The sequence below is a fragment of the Bison bison genome, unplaced genomic scaffold (assembly GCF_000754665.1).
Source record: "Bison bison bison isolate TAMUID 2011002044 unplaced genomic scaffold, Bison_UMD1.0 scf7180017864215, whole genome shotgun sequence".
Taxonomy (NCBI): domain Eukaryota; kingdom Metazoa; phylum Chordata; class Mammalia; order Artiodactyla; family Bovidae; genus Bison; species Bison bison.
The window spans coordinates 1,885,078-1,897,799 of record NW_011494787.1 but is presented as its reverse complement, the minus strand read 5'-3'; the positions used below and the strand labels follow the sequence as shown (position 1 = coordinate 1,897,799).

The window sequence follows — 12,722 nt, the reverse complement described above, 5'->3', positions numbered from 1 at the left end:
ATGGGTAGCCACTAGCCACATTTGACCACTGAGCACTTGACACGTGGCTAGTATGGCCGGGGGGTTGAATTTTAAATTTTCTGTAGTTAATTAAAATTCAAATAGCCACATGTGGTTAGTGGCTACCATATGGAACAGCCTGAGTCTGAGCATTCCTTTTGGGTCTTAAACCAAAGTCTGCATGTTTGCTCTGACTCTCCGGGAGATATCGTAGAGTTCCATTAGTCTTATATCTAAGGAAAAATCCTGAGTCATTTCCACTTACTGCCAACACCACTTCTACCCCCGTCACCAGGAAAATAAGCCAACTCCCACTCTTTGAAGTTCTGGAAATATTTACAGATGTTCTGGCACCTTCTCTGTTGTGTTTTAAACTCGTGCTTTGTTTGGCTTCAGGACCTGTATGAGGCTGGAGAGAAGAAATGGGGGACAGATGAGGTGAAATTTCTAACTGTTCTCTGTTCTCGCAATCGAAATCATCTGTTGCATGGTAAGGCACTTGCTTTTTTTTTTCTGAAGAAACTATTTGAAAGATAGTGAAAATGATATTACCTGTAACTGATAAACTTTTTTCCTTCACTTGGTGCAAAGACCTAATTATACTGAACTGTCTTAAATGTCTTAGCTTGGAAATTGTTGAGTGCAATGATATGCGTGAGAGTCAATTGCTGGAAGATTAATTATGAGTAATTAGCAGATATGTTCATAGAAGTTTGGCATTCCAGTTTGTAGGAAACTCACTTCCATAGTCAATCTTTTTTTCTAAAGTAGCTCTATTTAAATTTAATTATATAAGACAAAATCTTTAGTACATCAGCAAGTATTAAAATAGAAATACTGGTTGACATTTATTCCTATTTGACATCCAAGTTGTAAAAGCTAATAGAAGTCATTTCTTTAGGGGGTATGTTGCAAAAGATGACGAGTGGATAATTTCAAATTTTGTTTCCTGTGTGTAAAGTTTCTGTTTTGCTTCTGATAGTACTAGTCTTTGTAATGTACTTTTGAGTTCTTTGGGGAAAAGGCACTATACAGTTGTAGAATATTTGTTGTCTGGTTTATTTTCTTCCTGTAAACAGTGATAAAGGTTTAGTAAGATATTTCATCTTTTATATAAGCTCTCTAGGTCTTTATGCTATATCCTAATTTTATAAACTCATCATGCCCTTATAATCACTCACAGTTTACAAAACTGGTAAGAAATTTGAGGCGAATGAGTTTGCTAAATTGAAAGCTTTAAATAATTGAAAATTACAATATATTTGAAAGTTGCAATTATTTCAGGTATTCCACACTGACAGTAAGTGATTATTCCAGTTATTAAATGTCATGAACTATCATCAGATGCAGGGCTTCCCAGGTGGCTCAGAAAGAATCCACCCGCCAAGGTAGGACACCCAGGTTCAATTCTTGGGTCAGGAAGATGCTCTGGAAAAGGGAATGACAACCCACTCCGGTATTCTTGCCTGGTGAATCTTCACGGACAGAGGAGCCAAGCATGCCACAGTCCATGGGGTTGCAAAGAGTCAGACACGACTGAGCACGCAAGCATCATCAGATGCACCAACTTCTGATTCAGCTCCCTATTTTTTTGCCTTCCCTTGCCTGAGTATTAATAAAGCACATATCCCCCTGGTGATACTTTTCAGGAACTGCATGTCCTCAGAAGTGGATTTAATACAAATATTAATATATTTTTAACAATTTTCACTTCTAGGCACAAGTCAGTGGTGTAACTTGTGCTTGTAAGTCACTGGAAGAAAATCTTTTAAGCATTATTTGAACAAAGAAAACATCATAGTTTTCTTACCAACCAACAATAGTGAGGATTCATAATAACTAAAATTTTGTTAATTCTCTATCTTCCAGGTGCAGTGCTTAGTATATTATGAGTATTGTTTGCTGCAACATAACAATGAAAGCAGACATTATTTCCCCATTTTCAGTTCCGTTCAGTCGCTCAGCATGTCCAACTCTTTGCAACCCCGTGGACTGCAACATGCCAGGCCTCCCTGTCCATCAGCAACTCCCAGAGTTTACTCAAACGCACATCCACTGAGTCGATGATGCCATCCTCCACTGTCCCCTTCTCCTCCCGCCTTCAGTCTTTCCCAGCATCAGGGTCTTCTCCAATGAGTCAGTTCTTCGCATCAGGTGGCCAAAGTATTGGCGTTTCAGCTTCAGCATCAGTTTTTCCAATAAATATTCAGGACTGATTTCCCTTAGGATGGGCTGGTTGAATCTCCTTGCAGTCCAAGGGACTCTCAAGAGTATTCTCCAACACCACAGTTCAAAAGCATCAATTCTTCGGCACTCAGCTTTCTTTATAGTCCAACTCTCACATCCATACATGACCACTGGAAAAACCATAGCCTAGAGAATTACATGAACTGCATAGTCCATGGGGTTTTTGTTGGCAAAGTTTTGTCTCTGATTTTTAATATGCTGTCTAGGTTGGTCATAACTTTCCTTCCAAAGAGTAAGCGTCTTTTAATTTCATGGCTGCAGTCACCATCTGCAATGATTTTGGAGCCCCCCAAAATAAAAGCTGTCACTGTTTCCACTGCTTCCCCATCTATTTCCCATGATCTTAGTTTTCTGAATGTTGAGCTTTAAGCCAACTTTTTCACTCTCCTCTTTCACTTTCATCAAGAGGCTCTTTAGTCCTTCTTCGCTTTCTGCCATAATGGTAGTGTCATCTGCATATCTGAGGTGATTGATATTTCTCCTGGCCATCTCGATTCCAGCTTGTGCTTCCTCCAGCCCAACGTTTCTCATGATGTACTCTGCATATGAGTTAAATAAGCAGGGTGACAATATATGGCCTTGATGTATTCCTTTCCCTATTTGGAACCAGTCTGTTGTTCCATGTCCAGTTCTGTTGCTTCCTGACCTGCATACAAATTTCTCAAGAGGCAGGTCAGGTGATCTGGTATTCCCATCTCTTTCAAAATTTTCCACAGTTCATTGTGATCCACACAGTCAAAGGCTTTGGTATAGTCAATAAAGCAGAAATAGATGTTTTTCTGGAATTCTTTTGCTTTTTCGATGACCCAACAGATGTTGGCAAGTTGATCTCTGGTTTCTCTGCCTTTTCTAAATCCAGCTTGAACATCTGGAAGTTCACTGTTCACGTACTGTTGAAGCCTGGCTTGGAGAATTTTGAGCATTACTTTGCTAGCATGTGGAAGAAAAAATGAAAGTCACTCAGTCGTGTCCGACTCTTTGGGACCCCATGGACTATGCAGTTCATGTAATCCTCTAGGCCAGAATACTGGAGTGGGTAGCCTTTTCCTTCTCCAGGGGATCTTCCCAACCCAGGGATGATCGAACCCAGGTCTCCCGCATCGCAGGTAGATTCTTTACCAGCTGAGCCACAAGGGAAGCTAGCATGTGAGATGAGTGCAATCGTGTGGTAGTTTGAGCATTCTTTGGCATTGCCTTTCTTTGGGATTGGAATGAAAACTGACCTTTTCCAGTCCTGTGGCCACTACTAAGTTTTCCAAGTTTGCTGGCATATTGAGTGTAACACTTTCACAGCATCATCTTTTAGGATTTGAAATAGCTCAACTGGAATTCCATCACCTCCGCTAGCTTTGTTCAGAGTGATGCTTCCTAAGGCCCACTTGATTTTGCATTCCAGGATGTTTGGCTCTAGGTGATTGATCACACCATCATGGTTATCTGGGTTGTGAAGATCTTTTTTGTATAGTTCTGTGTATTCTTTGCCACCTCCTCTTAATATCTTCTGCTTCTGTTAGGTCCATACCATTTCTGTCCTTTATTGGTGCCTATCTTTGCAAGAAATGTTCCATTGGTATCTCTAATTTTCTTGAAGAGATCTCTAGTCTTTCCCATTCTTTTCTTTTCCTCTATTTCTTTGCATTGATCACTGAGGAAGGCTTTCTTATCTCTCCTTGCTGTTCTTTGGAACTCTGCATTCAGATGGATATATCTTTCCTTTTCTCCTTTGCCTTTTGCTTCTCTTCTTTTCCCCATTTTAGAGTAGAGAAAACTGAGGCTTAGAAAATGTGTGAATTGGATTTTTTAATTCCAAGTGATACACACTAAATAATTACATAGGAAAAGAGGAGACAATATAGAATGGGATAAAAAGGACATGGAAAATGCTAGCAGTTCACTGTACTGAAGAGAGCTGAACAGCTCTAGAAAGACTAGAAATCAAGGCAGTTCTGGGAAATCTCAGTAGAAGGGAGTCATGGATTCATTTCTAAGGCAGAGTTTTCAAAAATTAGGTTTTCATTAAAAATGCTGATTCTTGGATTTCTTGGTCCAAGAATCTGCCTACCAATGCAGGGGACATGGATTCCATCTCTGGTCTGGGAAGATTCCACATACCGTAGAGCAACTAAGCCCGTGTGCCACAACTACTGAGCTGGCATGCCCTAGATCTTGTGCTTCTCGCAACAAGAAAAGCCACAGCAGTGAGAAGTCTGAGCCCTGCAACTAGAGAATAACTCCCACTCACTGCAACTAGAGAAAGCCCAAGTGAAGCAACCAAAACCCAGTACAGCCAAAAAAAAAGTAAAAATAAAATTAAAATGCTGATTCTTGAACCCCTACTTCAGATAGGCTGATTTAGAATTTCTGAGAGTGACACCCAAGCAGTTTAATGGGTTTCCCAGGTGATGCTTACATTCTCCGAGGTTAAAAATTACTGTGCTTTTAGCCATCCTCATGGTCTGCTCAGTCAAAAAATTTCCAGGAGAGTAAGGCTGACTGGTCCTAGTTGAATGAACTGCTCACTCAGTTGTTAGAGCTTATGGTATATGTTAGTGAAAGGAGTGTCCCTGGTTTGACAGTCCTGTGAGAATCACTGATGGGGTTGTGGGATAGCATTCCAAAGAAAGCAGTGATAAGAAGATAAAACAGATACACACTCTAAGTAGGCTCCAGGGGAGGCAGCAAGAGAGGAAAATATGTATATAACATTTTAAAGTGTGTGTGTGTGCTTAGTTGCTCGGTTGTGTCTGGCTCTTTGCAACCCCATGGACTGCAGTCCACCAGGCGCCTCTGTCCATGGGATTTCCCTGGCAAGAATACTGGAGTGGGTTGCCATTTCCTCCTCCAAGGAATCTTCCCTACTCAGGGATCAAACCCACCTCTCATGCATTGGTAGTTGGATTCTTTACCACTGAGCCACATGGCAAGACCCTTAACATTTAAAAATATTTGTTAAGAAAGGAGAGAATTTTTAGTTATGTTAAAGTCTATTAAAAGATGCAACCAGATATTATCAAATGTGACTAAGTTTAGAAAAGGTTGACTTGCTCTAATCTAAAAATATATAGTTGATTTACAATGTTGTGTTACTTTCCACTATGCAGCAGTGATTCAGTTATGTGTATGTGTACATGTATATATATTCTTCTTCAGATTCTTTTCCTTTATAGGTTATTACAAGATACCAAATATAGTTCCCTGTGCTCTACAGTAGAATATTGTTGTTTATCTATTTTATATATAGTAATTTTTATCTGCTAATCCAAAACTCCTAATTTTTCCCTCCCCTGCATTTTCCTTTTGGTAACCATAAGTTTGTTTTCCATATCTTTGAATCTGCATCTGTTATGTAAATAAGTTTATTTGTATCTTTTTTTTAGATTCCACTTATAAGTGATATCATATAATATTTGTTTTTCTCTGATTTCACTTAGTATGATAATCTCTATGCCATCCATATTGCTGCAGATGGCATTATTTCATTCTTTTTGATGGCTGAATAATATTCTATTGTGTGTATGTGTGTGTGTGTGTGTGTGTATTTATATATATCACATCTTTATCCATTTACTTGTTGATGAACATTTAGGTGCTTCCATGTATTGATGTAAATAGGAATTACTCTAGTTTTGATGAGCTGAAAGGAAGATGAATATACAGGTGATTGCCAAGGCAAAAATTAAAGAAGAGACACATTCTGCTTATTAAAGAAACAATGAGAAAAGAGTGTCTCTCCAGATACACTCCACTCATAAATCTCCACTTTATTTGGTGAAAACAGAGTCCCACAGAAGGGAAATGACTTGGCTTATGTCTTCCAAGATTCATGACATTCCTTCCACATCTCCTCTGGCCCATTCCACTTGTTGTAGGCACCCTGGTTCTCGCCCACGTTGCTAACTAGTTTCCTCTTGAAAAATGCCAGAGAATAACCAGTAAAGTGTAGTTAAAAATGCTCTTTCTAGTAAACATTTTAGTTTCCTCTATTCTTTTTTTTAATTTTTTATAATTTCATTTTGTTATTGTTTGTAGTGTTTGATGAATACAAAAGGATAGCACAAAAGGATATTGAACAGAGTATTAAATCTGAAACATCTGGCAGCTTTGAAGATGCTCTGCTGGCCATAGGTAAGCTGGTAGGAAATGGGGAGTGGAGAAACAAATGTTTACCGACTTTCCTCCTCGTTCTCAATTTGTCATCATGGGTTGTAGACATTTTTTTTCAGGGATAAAAATTTTTTTAAAGCACTCGTGATGTGCAAGCCAGAATTTTAAGTGAGAAATACTATATACAGCCTGATTGTTATTGTACCATGTGGCCTTATATATTTTTATATCCTTTGTGCCTTTATATCTCAATACATGGAAAGGTTAATCCTGTACTAGCTGCTTCTTGCAAGTCTGTGAATGGTTAGAACTAATAACTTTCATATGGTACAGATAACAATAATCTGTTTGAAACTTTTTGATGCCTTTGCTTTAATGGCCTTTATTAAGTATTTCTTCAGGAACTTGACAATAAATTGAGGGTACTTTCCACCTATGAAAATGCATTTAGCATATGCTATGCTCATAAAACATTGTTGGCTACATTTTTCCAACAAAACAATCAAGAGATACTATTTCAGACCTTGTAGAAACAATGAGAACAATGTCACTTTTTTCTCATAGATTTTATCTGTAAATTTTCCATTTTTTTTTATTCTCTTGACAGTAAAGTGCATGAGGAACAAATCTGCATATTTTGCTGAAAGGCTTTATAAATCCATGAAGGTAAATGGCCTCGTTGTTGGTGTCTGATTTTGGCCACACAAAGTAGCCAAAATCAGCTTGAGCTATTCAGTTCAATTCTTCAAATACTTCACTGAGTGCTTGCTAATAATAATGCTAGATAATATGTATTAAGTACTTACGTAATGTGTGATCACTCTTCCTATTGCTTTATATGTACAATTTTATCCCCACAACAGCTCTGTGGGGCAGGTACCATTACCAACCTCCACTTTATAGATGAGAAAACTGGGGCATAAAGAGGCTAAGCAATTTGCTCAGGGTCCTAATGGAGCAGGAATGCCAACCCTGGCAGACCGGCTTCAGAGCCCCAACTCCTAACCATGAATGGTACTCTGTGCAAGTACTCTTGCTGAGGGGCAAGAGAGATCAAAATCTGTCCTTGTTCTCAGAGAACTTCTAGCCTTGACAGGAAGGCAGGTATGTGCAAAACACCATAAGAAGAAAACAGAATGTAAGACGTCACTGAGGATCCAAATATAGGGACACAAAGGAAAGGGTATTTAAAAAAAAAAAATTTCTTTGGGGGTGAGGATCAAAAATGAATTTATAAGGAACTGGTATATTTAAGCAGAGCCTTAAAGGAAGTTTTACATCAGAGGATTTTACATGGTAGGAAGGATGGTGAAGCTGTGAAGGGAAAGATGACATGGTGGGTGGATCACTGTAGGTGAGGCAGGCGGGCTGGAGAACACAGGGTATGTCTCTAGAAGGGCAGAGGGTGGTCTCCTCTGGTTGGCACACGGAGGGTTGAAAAGATAAGCTGGAGAAAGCCTTGAGCTCTGTGAGGAAGAGTGACATTCCACGGGCCCCTAAGGTTGTAGTCCAAAGGACGTCAATGGAAGACTGATACATAGTCTTGCCTTGATAGACTAACAAAGGGCCCTGTCCAAAAACCAGCTCAGCTCTCTATGCAGGCATCTGGTTTCTTCCCTAGGGCTTGGGCACCGATGATGACACCCTTATCAGAGTGATGGTTTCTCGAGCGGAGATTGACATGTTGGACATCCGGGCAAACTTCAAGAGACTCTATGGAAAGTCTCTATACTCCTTCATCAAGGTGGGTCGTGGGAGTCAGGGAAGATGCTGATGAAAGGAGCAGGTTCTGACCTAGGTATTTAGACACTTCCTATCATCTCCTTCTTGTCAGATATCTTTCCCTTTAAAGACGGTACTCTCAAATATTTCCAGTCTCTCTCCTTTCACATGGATGTGAACCTTTCTGCCTGGTTAGAAGCTGAAAATACTTGCCTTCTAAATATAGTAATTATTTCATGTGGATCCCAGACAGAGAAAGATTATATTTTAATGAATGGTCTTAAGAGCACAATTTCCATTTCTACCTGCTTACAATAAAAGGTAAGCTACTGAATCAGTCATCCAGAACCTCATCCTGGGCCAGCTGAGGTCTGCTGAAAATAAGCGAAAACATGATGGTTATCCTGGATTGCTGTTCTTTACCTGGCACCAGACATCTCGTCCTAACATGGCGTGGGGAGTAATGAGAAATGATTGACATTTCTCAAAACCCCTCATTACTGGGATTTTGCCTTTGAGGAAACCAGAAGGAATATGAAATATGAAACCAAGACTCATGTCCCTAGAAGCTGGTGTTGCCAGCACAGTAAATGTCAAGTCAGGATTTGATCTGTGAATTAAATATTCTGAACCCTACTCATAGCTTGGAGAGGTGTAGCTACTGGGTGATTTGAACTGCAAAGTTTCTAACTGTGTCTACAAGGCATTCAGAAACTTGTTTCTACTTCTGTACAATCTGTGAGGTCATTTTATTTTGCAGTGCTGAAATACAGCTAGCTGTAAGTAAAACAATTTTAAGATTCAAGGATGACCGTACATGAAGCTATGGGCAAATATTTGTAACATATAATATAGGGTTAATATCCCTATCTGAAGAGTTTGTACAAATTACTAAGAAAAGGAAAAAAAATCCAAAAGGAAAACCTGGACAAAAAGAAAACATGAGCTCTATGATAGATGAAACACAAAATGGACACTAAATTGGACAATGTTTAATTTCACTAATGATAGATTACAAATAAGAATGGATCATCATTTTTCACTAAATACCTTAACAAAGTTTAAAGAGATCATAGCCAGCATTGAGAAAGGCTTCGGGAAAACTCACCATCTATTACGGAGGCACTGTAAACTAGTCTAACTTTCCTAGGAGGCAACTTGGCAATAAATGCTTAAAAAATAAACTATGCCTCTTATTTAGCTATTGTTAATGTTTAAGAATTTCTTTTTTTTTTTTTTAAGAATTTCTTTAGGGGAAATAATAAGATAAAGGTACACTAATGCACAGAGTGGGAGAAAATATTTACAAATCATATCTAATAAGAGTTTACTATCCAGAATATATAAAGAACTCCTACAACACAATAACAAAGAGACAGACAGTCCAATTAAAAAATCACAGAGGGTTTGAATATCTTCATACCTACTAACATGGTTATAATTAAAACAAAAATGAAAAATAACAAATGTTGGTGGACACATTGGAACCTTGTGTATTGCTGGAGTGAATGTAACATGGTGCAGCCACTGTGGAAAAGACTTTGGTACTTCCTCAAGTAATTAGACATAGAATTACCGCATGACCCAGCAGTTCCACCTCCAGGCATATATACTCAAAAGAAATGAAAACAAGCTTGTACACCAATGTAAACATTATTCATGGTAACCAAAAAGTAAAAACAACCCAAGGGTCCATTAATAGATGAATGTTTACAGTGTGGTAGATACATACATAAAATGAATGAAGGTTCTGACACATGGATGAGCTCTGGAAACATGCTAAGTGAAATAAACCAGACATAAAAGGACAAATACTGTATATGATTCTACTTACATGAAATATTTAGACTAGGTAAATTCATAGTGACAGAAAGTACACTAGAGGTTATAAGGGGCTGGAGAAAGAGGGGAACAGGAAATTCTTGCTTAGTGGTTACAGAGTTTATTACATATTATTTTCATTTTTATTAACCAATAGGGGATGACTCAACTTATGGAAAGTCTATACAATGGAATACTACACAGACCCTAAAATGATGGGGTAAAAAATACTGACTTGGGGAAACAGCTCAACAAATATATTTACATTATGTGTTTTTATATGTATAAATATGCAAATATATGTACTTACACACACTCATATCATACAACACTGGAAAGTCTAAAAATAAAGACTACGTGGCCCATTCAATAACAATTGCCAAAAGGAGCAGGATAGAAATAGAAAATATGTAAATAATAGAAAAAAGACAGAAATGAGGTTAAAAACATAAATTATGATAATTAATAAACTCCCAGATTAGGTAAAAATACAAAATCCTACTGTATACTGTTTATAAAGAACTGAAATACAGTGATATGTAAGAAGCTTTAAAAAAAAAAAGCCAGGGAAAAGAACATTAGACAAATGAAAGGAAAGCAGGGGTTATACTATAAGTAAAAAGAATTCAGGACTTCCCTGGCAGTCCAGTGGCTGAGACCCTGGGCTCCTGATGCAAGGAGCATGAGCTCAGTCCCTAGTTGGGATCCCTCGTGTTGTGCGGCATGCCCAGAAAAAAAAAAGAATTTAAGGGGGAAAAGCATTAAACAGAGAAAAAGTGGACCACTGTATATTGATGAAAGCTACACATTACAACCAAGATTAAACTACCATGAAACTTTAGGTGCCAAACAGTATTGCATTCAAATATACAAATAAGAAACTTGAGACTTCAGAAGAAGATGTTGATGGGGATACTTTGCTGGATACGTGTAACACATCCTTATCTTTTGACAGATCAATGAGGCAAAGTATCAACAAGGGTGTGTTAAGGTTTGAATAATATACATTAAACTTTGAATCCAATCCCATCTTTTCTAGTCACCCATGAAGCACTAACAAAAACTGATCTATTATTTAGACCATGAAAAATTCTACGTAAAAATTATTTCTCCTTTCTAGAAGGCTATTTTGCAAACCATATTAAAGGAAAATATGTGATCATTAATCTGGCAATTCCCATTTTATGAAAATTTATTCTGAATAAATTATTAAGAAAATGCACAAAAATGTCTGTTTATTACAGCAGTGTTTTAAATAGTGAAAAATTGGAAACAACATAAATATCCAATGGGGGGAGATCAAATAAATTACCTTACCTATGTAAAATGGAACACTCTGTAACCATTAAGGAATGATGTTGTGGAGGAATATTTAATAATGGGAAATCAGCAATACTAAGTAAAAAAACAGAATACAGATGAATACTACAATCTCATCATGTAGGAATCTATATGCATAGAAAAAAGTCAGGAAGGATATACAAAAACTAAAATGTTAGGCATAGTAATCTCTAGATGTTGGAATTATGGATCATTTTTATATTCTTTTATGTCAATTTTCTACATTGAACAAGTGTTCTTTTTGTAATAAAAAATAACAAATATCATTAAAAAACCTCTCCTAGAAAAATCCAGGCAAGACTGGAAAAGTTAACCTAGGTGACTTTGAGCTGTATATTCTATTTTGAAGCCTGTTTCTCTGACTGTAACTCTGCTTTTCTTCTCCCCCTCGCCACCCACCTCCACCAGGGTGACACATCTGGAGACTACAGGAAGGTGCTGCTCATTCTCTGTGGAGGAGATGATTAAAATCCAGAAAGCCCAGGAAGATTCCCTACACTTTGAATTCTTTTTAACTTAATTTTCTACACTGCTATTAGCATTATCTCAGAATGCTTATTTCCAATTAAAACGCCTACAGATGCCTCCTAGGATATAGCCTGTATTATTATTCATCTATAATTACCCACTATGATGCTTTAAAGCTGTACTTGCATTTCAAAGCTCATAAAACCTAAAAGGAGATTTCAGATTAGAAATAAGAATGTGCTCCATGTTTTCAACAGATCTCTTCCTGTTTGTGTTTCACAGAAATTGGGATATATTACATTATTTCATATTTTCTTTTTGGAGAAAACTATTGAAGTGGAAGACTGTTCTAAAATCTCTTTTATTCCCTCATTCTATTATTAAGAGTGGCTAGTAATTTCTTGATTTGAAATTGTCATCATCTAGTTAGTAAGAATAGCTAACCAGTTTGATATTTTACATAATCATTGTTTGAAAGCGTCTACACATCTGCTTTTGCTTGTTTAGGTTTTCATATAAAGTGCTAGTTGATCTTAGTACTAAGTTCAGCATTGGAGACTCCCTCCATCACATCTTACATTAAGGTCAGGTAGACTCTCCAGGTTGAAGTATAACAAATTTACTGACTTGTCTGAACAAATTCAACTCTGTGGTTATACAGATCATATATGTCTGACTACCAAACATAAATGCTGAACATTCCACAATATTAGGGTTAATATAATAATAATAATGGTCTTAAGCCAGCTTGAAGATGAATGTGAAAAAATTAAATGTCAAACTACATATTCTGGTGATGGTGTAGTGCTCTGAATTTACATTTTTGTGCTAAAAATAATTTTTTAAATCATTTTTAATTGTGTTGATTTGAATACTTGCATTTGTTGATTTACACTTGCACTGTGGCTTTCAACTCTAGAATTATTGTAAAGGTGTACTTGGATTTAATTTAAAAGTTCAGTTTGCATACAAAACAGAAAAATAATTCCAATAAAATATGGTGTCTTTCAAATTAGGTA

The 12,722-nt window shown here is 37.3% G+C and overlaps 1 protein-coding gene across 1 annotated transcript in view; it reads left to right on the top strand.

Moving 5' to 3' along the window:
* ANXA4 (annexin A4) overlaps window positions 1–12,722 on the top strand; it is a 73,033-nt gene extending 60,311 nt beyond the window's left edge. The window contains exons 9-13 of the mRNA XM_010845303.1: window positions 397–490; window positions 6,277–6,372; window positions 6,959–7,017; window positions 7,973–8,095; window positions 11,644–12,722. Of these exons, the coding sequence (XP_010843605.1) occupies window positions 397–490; window positions 6,277–6,372; window positions 6,959–7,017; window positions 7,973–8,095; window positions 11,644–11,703 (432 nt within the window). The 3' untranslated portion in view covers window positions 11,704–12,722. The remainder of the gene's footprint in view (window positions 1–396; window positions 491–6,276; window positions 6,373–6,958; window positions 7,018–7,972; window positions 8,096–11,643) is intronic.